Below are 15454 nucleotides of genomic sequence, written 5' to 3' on the forward strand. Positions count from 1 at the left end.
TCACACACACGCTGTGAGGGCACTTGTTGTGATGCCAGAAAGTGTGATGCTTGATTTCCAGTGCGCTGCTCCAGTGGATTGTGACACTGTACACCCTGTGAACTGCAGTGGTTCAGAAGACAGTTAAGGATAGGCAACAAAAACTGGTCTAGCCAGAAACACCCACAATCTCTAAATTAATTTTTGAAAGCCTTGCCTAATGCCCAGCATGCCCTCTGTTCAAGGGTGCATTCTTAGCTCAACAAAGCAATGATTTTAGTATGACATTGAAAGCTTTAAGATCAGCCTACAGTTTACTATTGCTTACCTCTAGCAATGGTTTACATTGGAGGATGTGTTGGTCTCCTGGACACGTCTGTTAATGTAGCAGCTGTGACTGAATGGGTACAATTTAGATCATTTCACTTAGGTAGCTGGTTACAGCAGAAACTAAATTAGCACATCAGATACAGAGGTCATTCAGTGGTATTTCTGGAACTATTTTGTGTAAATATGGTTTATGTTTGTGACCTTTTTGAATTTTTATTCACAATAATGCATTAACTGTCGAACCAGGCCCGATTCCTGAGGCACAACATTCCGTGAACAGAGTTATGTGGAACTTAAGAAAGGTTATGCAGGACTTTGCTCTGATTTATTTCTTTCTTTGCTCTTTTCCAAGGATAAACTTTGTAAAGTCTCCTGCTGGGCAGGTTTGCATACTACCTGTAAAATTATACCCCCCGAACTTTCTACCACAGCTCTGTCTGAGCCCAGTCTGCTCACAGCTCTATGGGGGAGTGGATGCAGTTCTATAGGGGTGCAGGATAGGAGTGGACAGGCAAGACCTAGGATGGCTTACACATGCTAAACTCAGTTGAGGCCCTTTAAAGGGCTGCTTTCCATTTTGAGGCTGGTGTGAAGAGAGAGAGAGAAGCCCAGCAGAGACCACCCTGCTCAAATTTCAGGTGGGAAGGTGAGTGCTGACAGGGTCTATTTTCTAACTGGGGCTCCTTGAGATCTGCCACCTCCAGGAGCTCCTTTCTCATTAACTCTCTCTCTGCATGCTCATTCTTCAAACCCCATCCTTTGCTCAGAGGACCATTCTGTCACTGAAAAACCAGCCCCTACAATATCTGCCTTCCATATGGAACTTGGCTGTTCTTCATGAGATGTAATCCCAGCATTGACCACTGTTACTGATGGCAGTGCTGGAATGACAAAGCATTGACCGAATTGAATCCACAGCTGATACGTATTCTTGTGTTGCATTTCATTGAATCATTTGAAGCCAGTCATACCTGTGAGGACATGCCTGGAGAAGAAAAACAAATGTTCCAGATAATGTATTATCATTATCATAATTATTGATTCAGAGGCTATACAGGGATTATCTTGGAGTTGAATGTTTCAGGGTATGAACAGTGTGGGCTATGGAGCAAAAATAAAACAGAATCAAGTGCGATGACTCGTGAGGTCTATCTTAGTATTGGGAATAACTTGTTGCATCTATTAACTACGTTCTGAGCACTAAGGCACAATTCTCATGAGACAGAGGAAGATTAATTAGTAATTTGTTGGTTATTGATGACCTGGTTAACTGCATATTTCATGTCACCAATATAGAGCTTCCTATCATACTCATGATGCAAGCAAACTTAATGCTGAGATTTCTCAACATGGAAGTCAGAGTAGGTACAGCTGACTTTGGTTTAGTACTTAGTCCAAAGGACCTCCATGTTAGACAGTGAGCTCCTTGGATACCAGCCACATGCACCCACATCCCACATTAGTGGACACTTCTGCACTTCAATTCTACAGCTCATGGTGCTTCCATGCTCATTCTTTTAATTATCCAGCTTTTCATTAGTTTATCAAGACAATCATAAGTGAATCTATCACTGCTCAAAATAAACAGAAACCCAATCCAATCTAAATATGACTTTTAATTGGTAATTATTTTGCAGTGCTCACTTGGGATGAATAATAAATTTGAAGCTGTGTCTGTTGGCTTGTACATTTTTTAAAAAAGCTGTATTTTTATGAAGCCATTTGCGGAGCAATGCCAGGGATAAAGTCTTTAATCTCCAAAGGAAGTTAATTCTTTCCGTCTTCAGAAGTTTGAAACTGATGCCTCTGTATCTGCTATTTGGCTCTGCTTGTTCCAAAAATCCACACTGCTGACAGTTGAGTGCATTTCCAACAATGAAGGCAAACTCGTATACACAGTTACCTCCATACGTGTTCATACATAGTTATTAAAGCAACAAATGGGGTAGAAACAATTTTAATATATATATAGTGATTACTTTACTTTAAAAACACATTAAATGGCTCAACTAAGATGGCTGCTATAATCATGTGTCCTAACTCATTAATGACCTGCCAGAAACTCCTTGGAATTTTTGCTAACTCCAGCTTTGGAGATTTGCAAAAGCAAGGACGTTGTAAAAGCAAGCAAACTGGTATCCATCTTATGTTTTTGTACTTGTTACTAACAAAATGATCACTTTTATCTTTTCCAATTCCATCTCTCCTATGTTTGTAGGTATTCCTGTACTGCAAAGTATTTCCTCCACATCTAAGAGTGTGAGAAATAAATCTTACCTCTGGTTTAACTTTACTAGTGTTGCTGTAGACCTTACAGTGCAAGAGTCTAGAAGCAGTGGAAGTTGGGGAAATATGCCCCCTGCTATTTTTAAAAAAAGGAAGAAAAATCACAATCGCCTTGAGTAAAAGTAGAGAGAGATATTCGTTTTAATACTCAAAGTCTATCAGTAACACTAATATTGATGCTTATAGATTGGCCCTTGCATTCAATTCACAGCTCAAGTATGCTCAACTGTGCACTCTTTCATTCTGTGTTGGTTTGTCAATTTCTGTCTTTGTCTCTCATACACCACATACGTTTCCCACATCAGCAGCATGTGCATCAATATGGGATAACTGATATCCCTGCAGCATTTATATTGTTCATCCCTGTCAAGGTTTAAGTGACAATATAAAGACTTTGTGAACAAATGCATCATTATTTATGGGTAAGCCTTGTTTGTTTTTCTTAGATGGCATCAATCAACATTCATCCTGTTGGAAAAAAAAATGTCCATTTTCACCTGGAAATATTGGGAAAAAGACAGAGATTGCCAATGTGTGTCATGCACACTGTTGATGACACCTTCCATCATTTTACTGATAATCAAGAGTAGACTGATGGGGTGGTTTTTGGTAGGGTTTGATTTGCCCTGCTTTTTGGGACAAACTCGGGCAATTTTCCATATTGTCAGGTAGATGCCAGTGTTGTAACTGTACTGGAACAGCTTGGCTAGGGGAGCTGCAAGTTCTGGAGCACAAGTCATTCGTGCTATTGCCAGAATGTTATCAAGGCCTATAGCCTTTGCATTATCCCATGTCTCCAACCATTTCTTGATATCACATGGAGTGAATTGAATTGGCTGAAGACTGGTATCAATAATGCTGAGGTCTACTGCAAGAGGCCAAGATGGATCATCCTCTCAACACTTGTGGCTGAAGATTGCTGTGAATGCTTCAAACTTATCTTTTGCACTGATGTGCTGGGCACTTCCATCCTTGAGGATGGGAATAATTGAATAGCCTTGTCCTCCGTTGAGTTGTTTAATTGTTCGCCAACATTTGTGACTGGATGTGACAGGACTGCAGAGCTGAAATCTGACCCGTTGGTTGGGAGATTGCTTAGCTCTGTTTGCCACTTGCTGATTATGCTCTTTGGCATAAATGGTCCTGTTTGGTGGCTTCACCTCATTTTCAAGAATGCCTGGTGCTGTTCCTGGCATTCCCTCCTGCACGGTCCATTGAACCAGAGTTGATCCCCTGGCTTGATGGTAATGATTGAGTAGGAGATATACCAGGCCATGAGGTTATTGTGCTGGAGTACAATTCTGCTGCTGATGGCCCACAGTACCTCGTGGATACTCAGTCTTCAGTTGCTAGATCTGTTTGAAGTTTATCCCATTTACCACAGTGATAGTGGCACACAACACAATGGAGATTATTCACAATGTGAAGTTAGGACTTCATCTCCATAAGGACTGTGTGATGGTCACTCCTACTGATACTGTTATCAACAGATGCATCAGGAACCAGCAGACTGGTTCCCTCACTGTCTGCTGCAGATCTAGTCTAGCAGCTGTATTGTTCAGTATCTGACTCAGCTCGATCAGTAGTACTGCCACTCTTAGTGGTGGACGTTGAAATCCCACACCTAGTGTAGGTCTTGTGCCCCTGCCATCCTCCATGCTTCCTCCAAGTGTTGTTCAACATGGAGGGGGACTGATTCATCAGCTGAGTATGGTATGTGGTAATCAGGTTTCCTTTCCCATATTTAACCCAAAGCCATGAGACTTCATGGGATCTGGAGTCAATTGTGAGACTTCCCACGGTTATTCCCATTTCCCACTCCCCTGCAACCTATCTACCATTGTGCTGCCAGCTCGGCTGAGTCTGTCTTGGTGTTAGGCCAGGCCATATCCAGGGCTGGTGATGGTGGTGTCTGGGACATTGTTTGTAAGGTATGAGTCTGTGAGTATGACTATGTCAGGCTGTTGTTTGACTAGTCTGTGACACATTTCTCTCAATTTTGGCACTGAGCCCCAGAAATTAGCAAGGAGGACTTTGCAGGGTCAATAGGGCTGTTTCTGCTGTTGTCTTTTCCAGTGCTTAAGTCAGTGCCAGGAGATTCATCCAGTTTAATTTCTTTAAGACTTTGTAGTGATTGGTACACTGAATGACTTGCTGGGCCATTTCAGAGGGCATTTGAGAGTCAACTACATTGCTGTGGGTCTGGAGTCACATGTGGGCCAGACCAGGCAAGGGTGGCAGATTTCCTGCCCTGAAGGACGTCAGTGAGCCAGATGAGTTTTTTTCTGATAATTGACAATAGTTTCAAAGTCATCAGTAGATTTCTAATTCCATATATTTTCTATTGAATTCAAATTTTATTGAATACTTTTCATTGAATTCTGCCATGATGGGATTCAAACTGGGGGTCCCCAGAACATTGCCAGAGTTTCTAGGTTAATAGTTTGGCAATAATATCACTGGCCATCTTCTCTCCCCTGTTATAGGGGTGAAAAAAGGGAGTCATAGGAATGCTGTGATTATGAGGTCAGAATCTCATCACAGAATTAAATGTGATGCAGAATAGCTGATTTCACATTCTTGCCAGGAAAAGATGGTGGCTGTAGCTAAGGAATGGAACTTGGAACGGGGACCAAAATCAGTGGTTGCAGTCTTTCACATATTTAATTGGAGTAAATTACTACTTATTCAGTATTGGATGTCAGAAAAGCAGTCTCAATATTGACAAATAGTTGAGAAGTTTAGAGAAGTAACAGTAGGCTAGTACCGGGTGTTATGTCTGGCCATGTGAACACGAATGCTATGTTTTTGCATGATGTCACTGGAGAGTAGCACATAGATGAAAAATGCTGGGGGACAAGGATCAATCCTTGGGCGGGGCAGGGGGGTGGAAACAGGATTACTGTTGTGGGAACAGGCAGGGAGATCACTGCAAGTGGCTCTGGCTACCATTAGATTGGTTAAAAATAGAACCAGAAGAGCAGCTGGACGACAGTGGAAATACATTGTTGGAGGATGCTGTGAATGGTGTACTTCAGGCTTGTGCCTCATTCCTGTATGTGTTATGATTATATATTAAAATAGACAGGTTAACCCTGTGTAAAAGAAATGCCCATAAATTAGGAACTGCTGTGTTAAACATTGTTGTAAGAACTGTTCCCATTCTTCAACATTCTGAAACTTAGATGATTTATATGGGAAGTTTGGTGCTTAAGTAACGTGATTTAATTATGTGGTCTAGACACTTGCAGAAAAATCATATCATATTTGAAACATTTAAATTTATTTCTCACAAAAGCCCTTTTTTTAAAATTCCAGATTGTGCAGGCTGTGGCAGAGACATTAAAAATGGACAAGCTTTACTGGCTCTTGAGAGACAGTGGCACCTGGGGTGTTTCAAGTGTAAAGCCTGTGGGAATGTTCTTACTGGGGAGTACATCAGCAAGTAAGTGATAATTCTACTGCGAGGAGATGCTATCTAAAGCCATCTTCCCTTTGTTTTCAGCTTTGTTGTCCTCTAACTTGAGCACTTTGATTAGTGCAATGATCTGGATATCAAAGGGGAACTACTGTTGGGATGTTGTTGATATGTTTACAATAAAAATGAATAACGCAATATTACAAATAGTCTTACCAAATCACTTGGCACAACAAAGCCTTAATTTCCTGGAAACCACTGTATCAAAATTGATGCAAGATAATAGGCATAATTTAGCAACATAAGTTGATTGTTCAAAATACCTGACACACTTTTACACAATAAAAAAAATACACCCTGAATATATAGTCCACAGATTGGTGAGGTCACAGCTAGTGTGTTTTTGATCACAAAGGTATAAAACTGGAACATTTAACCAGTCAATCATTGCACATTTTGTTGTATCTCTGATCACGATGCCAGATTTAAATATAACAATTAATTCAGTATTAACTCCAAAAACATCCATGACATTGTCCCACAAAGCAGCTCTTGACGTTATTTAACTTTAAATTAGGGATTGCACATTTGTTTAGAAAGAGTTCATTACTTCAGTGATTTCAGTTTTCCTGGCTTTGCACTAGCTCAATATTCTTTAATTGACAGATTAAAAACAGTTATGACTCCTTTGGAGTCTCATTCCCTCTCCACCTCGCCATGTTGCATCCTTTTTCTCCCATTCTTTTTCACTTGCAGCCTTCTTTCTGCACCCCAGCAGCCTTTTTCTCATTCTGTTCAGCCATCGTCTTCTCCATCCCCTTTGGAGCACCTTAATTTTCCTCTTCTGGAGGAGCACCCTCCCCCTCTGTCCACACAGCTCCCTTCTTCTCAACACCATTCCTTCCTTTCTCTGTCTAATTGTCAAGGTCCAGACTCAATGAATGGCAACTTGCCAAGGCTGGAGCTGGCTGACAGCAATCCCAATGACACGCTCATGCAGCCTCTTATCTTCCCCTATCATAGGCTGTTTGTTTTTGCAATTGCAGCTGATTGGCTTTCCAACAGCAGTAAATTTGGGAGACAACTGGCTTGTGAGTAGCGCAGCAGCTCCTCAGAGATTCACGAATGATCCCTGGCCTTTTTCTGATGTTCAGTAGTGAATTTGTTGGCTTACAAGTGTGAGGTGATGCACTTTGGTAGAAGTAACCGGAAGGCAAAGTACAGGGTTAATGGTAAGATTCTTAGCAGTGTAGATGAGCAGAGAGATCTCGGTGTCCATGTACACAGATCCTTGAAAGTTGCCACCCAGGTTGACAGGGCTGTTAAGAAGGCATACAGTGTTTTAGCTTTTATTAATAGAGGGATCGAGTTCCGGAACCAAGAGGTTATGGTAAAGCTGTACAAAACTCTGGTGCGGCCGCACTTGGAGTATCGTGTACAGTTCTGGTCACGGCATTAGAAGAAGGATGTGGAAGCTTTGGAAAGAGTGCAGAGGAGATTTACTAGGATGTTGCTTGGTATGGAGGGAAGGTCTTACGAGGAAAGGCTGAGGGACTTGAGGCTGTTTTCATTAGAGAGAAGAAGGTTGAGAGGTGACTTAATTGAAACATATAAAATAATCAGAGGGTTAGATAGGGTGGATAGGGAGAGCCTTTTTCCTAGGATGGTGACGGCGAGCGCGAGGGGGCATAGCTTTAAATTGAGGGGTGAAAGATATAGGAGAGATGTCAGAGGTAGTTTCTTTACGCAGAGAGTAGTAAGGGAATGGAACACATTGCCTGCAATGGTAGTAGATTCGCCAACTTTAGGTACATTTAAGTCGTCATTGGACAAGCATATGGACGTACATGGAATAGTGTAGGTTAGATGGGCTTGAGATCGGTATGACAGGTCGGCACAACATCAAGGGCCGAAGGGCCTGTACTGTGCTGTAATGTTCTATGTTCTATGTTCTATCAGTGTTCGCTGAACTCTGATGCAAGGAGCTGTCAGCACCTGCACTGGGACTCTGAGTGAGGTCACATGAAGCAAAAAATCTTCTGAGACACGTTATGTGGGAAAATGAGTTTCCTTATTCATATTTATCTTGTGATCTTGTGAAAACTTTAAGCATGATTAAATTCATTTTATTGTTTAAAAATAGTTTGAATCGCACTGTACTGCAAATGAGTTTTGCCTTTTAATATTTATCTTCAGTTAGCACTTGTAAATGTGCCCTGTTAGAACTGATGGTATTGATATTAAAGAGATCTGAGTTCATCTTATGTATCTCGTACTAAATCTAATTCTGTTAAGTTTTCAAGAGCAAAGACTTCAGATTTTATTAATAATCTTTTGCAGTACCTTATGATAGTGTTCTTATTTTGTCTTTCTTCTTTTTACTCACAACCTGTAATAGGGATGGTGCTCCCTATTGTGAGAAGGATTATCAGAGTCTATTTGGTGTGAAATGTGAAGACTGTGGCAAATTCATCACTGGAAAGGTCTTGGAGGTAGGGACGTCTTGTCTGAAAATCTTATGAATAGACATATTCCTCGCATAATTCCCAACTGGGTTCTGACAAATGTATATGTTCTATTAGAAGGAATCAGAGGTATTTCAAAGCATTACAACATGTTGTCAAAAAAATGTTGCTAATTCATAACAGCTTTGTGGTGGCATTTTTACCCCTTATTATGTTTCTGAAGTTTGCCAAGTAAAATGTTACATACAAACCTAGGTTTTACTGAAAACATGAGCTAACACGGTGTAGAGCTGGATGAACACAGCAGGCCAAGCAGCTTCAGAGGAGCAGGAAAGCTGACGTCTCGAGTCGAGACCCTTCTTCAGAAATCAATTTTTGCTTAAAACAAGCTGGTCTATCATCAAATCGAACCAAAAAAACTGTGGGTGCTGTAAATAAGGAACAAAAAATGTTTCTGGAAAATTTCAGCAGGTTTGGCAGCATCTGTGAAGAAAAAATCAGGGTTAACATTTTGGGTCCGGTGACCCTTCCTCAGAACTGATGTTTTTCAATGTATATTCTACCTCTCAGGAGTTTTTGAAACTAATTAATAAATAGCTTATTTTATCAAAGGAGTATTGTTTTACATGTAGGAGCAAATCATTGCAGATGCTGGACTCTGTAGTGAAAACAACAAATGCTGGAGGTCACAGTGGGTCAGACAGCATCTGCGGAGAGAAAGCAATCTAATGTTTTGATTCTAGATGACCCGCTGTGATCTCCAGCATTTGTTATTTTCAATATAGTTTCTCATGCCTGATTTGCACTGTGCAGCTAGATTGAAAGTACAATTGTGACAGGGACCAAGTCATCAGCTGCTGAAGCAGTCTGTTTATACTACATAAAACATTTCTAATGTTGATTGGTCTTTGATTTGTTTCTCGGATGTCCATTTCAGGGTGACTTTGACTTCTTTCAGTATTGTTTTAAGTATGTAAATAATCTGAGAATTGATTGATCATCACCATTAACATAAAACACTCTGATAATGAGCTGATATCCCATCTTGTATTGTTCTCAAATTTCTTTTCAATTGGCCTTATTGAGACCATAAGTTATTGTGTGAAAATTCTAAATAACAATTCTGGTACTGAACCTCAACAGTTATCTCATACTCTGGTATATTTTTAAAATATGCAATCCTATAACCTAAATCTAAGTAAGGCTTCAATCGGCAAGCTTTCCCATTCCAGTATGACAGTTCCTGGAATGTTCAGAATAAAAATAATGAATGTGGAGTTACACTGACCATAGCAGAAATAGCCAACAATAATAAAGGACTATTGTCAAAGATAGAAGTTCCATGAGTGATTCTTGCAATATAAAGTTCCCCCACATTCGCTGCTTCTTTAATAACAGAAATTTCTAAAATGAAACTCCTGTCTGAGAGTCATGAGTTTCCGTGTTATATTTTATCTGCTTTGTAAAATAACTTAAGATTGATTTTAAATATCCCTGGATTTGCTCAGATGAGAACCTCTCGAGACAATGTTGCAGATGATTTGATCTGTTTTTAATGATACAGCCTTTAGTTGAGCAGTCCTCATGCCACAAGGTTTGGACCTTATTGTGATCTCTTCTGCACTGCTGAGAGACTGCTCCCTGAGGTTGTACTGCCTCCACTCTACCTGAGGATGACAGTTGTCTCAGTCTCGAGAGTTTCTGGAAACTCTTCTATTTACACACCCTTACATAAATTCTCTTAGTACAGCTCTCTAGCATAGGTTACTCCATCCTCTTTTCTCAGTATCTCAGTAGCATATAACTGCTGATGGCAGTGTTACATCTTCTTATGATTAAAATATGCATCACCTTTGTACTATATCAGACTGCCAGATATTAAAAACATACCTTTTTCTTTGTGGGTCCTCAAAATGGAGATATCTTCATCTTCTTGCAGCCTCAGTGTTTGTCATCTCTAACAGAGATGCTGCGTCCGAAAGCCCACAAAGGCTTGTATCCTGCTTTTGGTCATGGCTGTGGGAGTCTTTTACCTGTTGAATGCCATGCTGCGTCCGAAAGCCCACAAAGGCTTGTATCCTGCTTTTGGTCATGGCTGTGGGAGTCTTTTACCTGTTGGAAAAAATCCAGACCTATAAGTATAAGCCATTTACATTACAAACCCAGTGGCATTGATTCTTGTCATTGCTGAGGTAATTAGTAACTCCTCTCTGGCCCTATGAACTTTGCTAAGGTGGGCAATGGGGTCTTCAGATGGGTGCATTAGATATTTGTGTTATGCTGAATCTACTGTGTGTTATTATCTCTATTGTTATAACTTAATAGATGAGGCATTTTTCATAATTAAAATGCTACTTTTCTCAAATACAAAGACGCCTAAGGTTTACTTCAGTTTTAATTCAAACCAGACATTTTACTTTGAAATCATTGCCATCAATTAAGACTGAGATTGATTGATAGGATTGACAATTGTATAAAATCACAGAATGCAAACAACTCACAACTTAGTTCAGGTACGAAATGTTTGTTGTACTCCATTAACAATAGTACTGTTCGTCAGATGTCCACCCGAATGTTTCATTCCTTTGATAAATGAGATAATTTTATTTCCACATTAGACTTGTTTTTAAAATCAGCAAATCTTATGTGAAATGAGGAAAAATAGAGATTCTGCACATTACTCATTGTTGTGAAGTGTTTTCTATTCCATCATGTATCTCTTGAATGGCTTGAATTCCACAATGTAACACATGCTTGTGGTCTAAAGGGACAGTTATCCAGAGGTCACAGAATGTGGTGTACTATTCCACTGTGACCTGGTTGTGTTATCATTGACTAACCCAGAGTTAAATTGAAAAATCCATAATTTAGCTGATGTATTAACATTCTGTCATGGTAGCCCATCAATAAACTAATAGAATAAGTCGACTATATATCTACAAATACAAACCAAAATATTTGAGAAAGAACATGCACCTAAAATGTTAATGTATAGTTTTCCATAAATAAATATGAAGAAATATTTGGGAGTGAGTTCCAAACTATTTTTGTCTTTCATTATACAGTATCTAATTACCTGTGATATTTTCCATTATGTCAAGGCTAATAATAAAGGAAGTTCTCAGAAGTGACCCACTGTATTGACAGTGACATTAATTAGCCTTCCATTTTAGAGCATTGTTAATTAAGAGTAAATGAAAAGGTTAGAAATAATCTTGCCTTCAGTGTAGGTATTTCAATGTTTTGGCTTTTCTTTTCTAATCATGGGGCTGTACTTACTAAATGAGGTCAATTTTACATAGCCATGATTTTATTATTTTTGCCATATGTGAGTGGATATTTTAATATGAAGAAATTAAAGCAAAACAAGAAGAATGCCACAAGGTAGCACTGTTTTACCATGCAAATGTTAGCCACTGTGATATTTGTTCTTCAAAGACAGTACCAAGACTTGAATAAGACGTGTTTCACACTCCTCAATTTGCAATATATCGTTAGGCAACTGTTGCAGTGTTTTATTCCTTGCAAGTGTAGTTTCAGGGTCCCAAAACACTTCAGTCAGTTTGACCACTTGGAGAAGATTGATACATTTTTTAACCTGCAATATTTCATTTACTGGCCTATACACCCTGACTTTCTGTGTAGTCTCTGTCAATATTGCAAATGCTGTTTGTAATCAATTGAAGTTAAAATGTGTTGAATAGATTGAGGTGAATCAGCTTCAAATTAACATGATTAATAAGTTGGAAGTGTTAATGTAGTAATATTCAAATTATTGGTGCAATTTAGAATTAATATTGTGAGGCGTGACAACAGTGTATTCAATATAAAACAAAAGAACTGCGGATGTTGTAAAACAGGAACAAAAACAAAGTTGCTGGAAAAGCTTGGCAGGTCTGGCAGCATCTGTGAAAGAAAAGAACAGAGTTAACGTTTTGGGTCTGGTGACCCTTCCACAGAAGTATGTGTGTGTGTACATGCAATGTATTCAACTTTTGTGTATTATTGACCACAATCAGGCATAGCACAAAATGATCATGTTAGTTTAATTGTCCTTGAACTGCCCCAGTTTTCTTTTTATCCAAGTAATTGAGTAAAATTAATCTTCTGAAACTATTATTGTTAGTTAAGTTCTGGTTTGATATTTTTCCCCCCTCCTGACCATATGGTGGAGGGAAAGTCATTGATGAATCAACTGAGGATGTTTAGGACTAAGACACGACCTGAGGAACCCCTGCAGTGATATTCCTGAATTAAGATGTGGCTTCCAACAGCAACCACTAGAGAGATTTCCCAATGACCTAAGTTTTGCTTGAGCTCCCTGATGGCACACTCAGTCAAATTCTGCCTTGATATTGAAGTAACTTTCACCTCACTCACGAAGTTTGATTCCATATTTGGGGAAAGACTGTAATGAGGTCTGGCAGAGCCTGAACTGTAAATCAGTGAGCAGGTGAATGCGAAGAAAACACCTTTTCTATCATTGCTGCTGATTGGGAGTGGACTGTTGGGGAGGTACTTAGCTAGATTGGATTTTTCTTGCTTTTAATGTTCAGGAGATGCCTGAGTAATTTTCCACTTGGTTAAGTAGATGTACTGGAAGAGCTTGGCTGGAGAGATTTATTCTTCTTTGACACTGTTATCAGTGAGAAAAACAGATTTGCTTTGTTGGACATCATTGCAGATTATCCTAGTTGTTGGATAAATTTCCAATTCGTGCGTAATAGTATAATGTCATATTTAAATAACCCAAGCTGTTTATATGTCAAAAAGTTGTGTGCGCACAGTTGGGGATATATCCTTCTTGAAGTGTGATTGTCAGAAATCTGTTGTTGGAGCATTTCAGAGTATCTGTTGAAGCCAAGCACATGGTGCCAAATTCATATTCAAACTCAGAAGGGCAATGAAGGTTTTTTCCCCATTCTCCTTGTGCCAAAAGGCAAAAATCAGATACATGTATATACCCTTTATCGTAACAGATATGATTCCCAAGTAAAAGTACGCCTTTTCACACAACTTTGAGCGAGCTCTGAAATTTCAGGATTTTTGAACGAGAACTATATATGCGCACCCTATCAGCTGGACCCACGCAAGTGCAAACACTCTTGAGAACCGACTGCAGAAGAAACCTCCAGCGAAGCATTTGAAATGCATTGCTTTACCACGTCTGCATTTTGAAGCTGCATTGCTACGCGCTGGCCTTGCGTTCTGATCTGTGGCACATGGTGCCTGAAGTTGCTGCAGTTCACTGATCCCTGGAGTCGCTTTCTGCATCGATGTGCCTACCTTAGGCTGTGCTTCTCTTTGTCTTTTAACCTCAACAGTGGTTTGTAGTGCCACATATGGCTGCTTTAATTATTAACCTCAATTGTAATTTGTAGTAAAGTTGTTGGAAATCAATCTTTCCGCTTAAATTGTTGTTTAATTGCTGCTTCAATAGCAGTAGTATTTTGTGGGTTAGTTGTAGTTACATGGCAACTTCAATACTATATGTTAGCTATCAGCAGTGGTACTAGTGGTGGGGACTTGTTACAATTTGTAGCATTATATGAGTTGACTGTGGATTGATTACTGCTTTAGTCACAATAATATTTCATGGCTTCCTAATAGATGCTACACTGTAATTCAGGCTTCAGGCTGGGTGTAGGCGAGGGCAGCTAGACAGCTTCAAACTCCAAGCTGCAGGCTCGACAAGGTAGTTTGATAAGGGAGGCTCTGTTTCCATGTCAGTGCATTCTGGAAATACTCAGTGGATTTGGCAGCATCCAGCAACAGAGTGAATATTTGGAGTCCAATATGGCTCTATTTTCAGAATCTTCTTCTCAGAGTTCAAAAACAGGCAAGAGATAGTAAGAACTGCAGATGCTGGAGAATCTGAGATAACAAGGTGCAGAGCTGGATGAACGCAGCAGGTCAAGCAGCATCAGAGGAGCAGGAAAGCTGACGTTTTGGGCCTAGACCCTTCTTCAGAAATGGGGCAAGTCTGGATTCATGAGGAAAAGTTACAATTTGTAAAGATACCTTGAGGTATTAGTACTCGATAACAAGTTGTTAATTGTGACTTAAATTCCCACCTAAACGTATGTATAAAGTTAAGCATCATGTTGCAATCATTTCAGAGAAACCCACAAACTTGTTCATATTACTAAATGTGGAGCTTTCCAAGCTCCCTGGTAATTCAATGAGCTAATAGCTGTGCTAACCACCAATTTAAGATCTTCAGTCAAGTTCATAATTTGGCTTATTCATCCAAAAATGACCTACATTCGTACACATGGACCTGTTCCCTGCAAATAAGGGGAATTTGTTTAAACTTTGCACTTTATATTATGAATCACCAGAGGCCTTGCGGAGGCTATAGTACTCTGTAGCTCTTCCAATTGCAATGTCTCAGCCAACCAGAGTTGACTGGCCAACCAAGCAGCATCCTTTTCACCTATTGTATAAATTGTTGTGATCATCTGATGCATGCCATTCTTGTATTTGTATTGATGATTGCAAGATGTATAACTTTGGCAACATGTTTCTCTTTTGACACAGTGTAGAGTTGGAGAGACACAGGTAGCCAAGCAGCATCAGAGGAGCAGGAAAGTTGAAGTTTTGGGCTGGGACCTTTTTTCAGAAATGGGGAGGGGTAAGGGAACTCAGAAATAAATAGAGGAGGGGTGGGAGGGCGATAGGTGAGTGCAGGTAGAGAGTGGTGGGGATTAGCCAGTGAAGTGGGAGGGGTGGATGGGTGGGAGAGAAGATGGACAGATTGTGTCAGGTCAAGGAGGTGGGGATGAGCGGGAGCATCAGTCACGGGATGAGGCCAGGGGTGGGGAGATTTTGAAACTGGTAAAATCCATTTTTAGGCCATTGGGCCATTGGCTCCCAAGGTGGAATATGAGCTGCTGCTCCTCCAGTTTGCGGATGGTGTCATTGTAGAACTGGAGGAGGCCCAGGATGGACATATCACCCAGGAAGTGGGAGGGAG

The 15454-nt window shown here is 40.1% G+C and overlaps 1 protein-coding gene across 1 annotated transcript in view; it reads left to right on the forward strand.

Annotated features, from left to right (window-relative positions):
* ablim1b (actin binding LIM protein 1b) overlaps positions 1-15454 on the forward strand; it is a 235828-nt gene that overhangs the window by 105435 nt on the left and 114939 nt on the right. Inside the window, exons 5-6 of the mRNA XM_048550727.2 lie at positions 5914-6040; positions 8412-8505. Coding sequence (XP_048406684.2) covers positions 5914-6040; positions 8412-8505 — 221 coding nt within the window. The remainder of the gene's footprint in view (positions 1-5913; positions 6041-8411; positions 8506-15454) is intronic.

Source organism: Stegostoma tigrinum, chromosome 20, assembly GCF_030684315.1.
Source record: "Stegostoma tigrinum isolate sSteTig4 chromosome 20, sSteTig4.hap1, whole genome shotgun sequence".
NCBI lineage: Eukaryota > Metazoa > Chordata > Chondrichthyes > Orectolobiformes > Stegostomatidae > Stegostoma > Stegostoma tigrinum.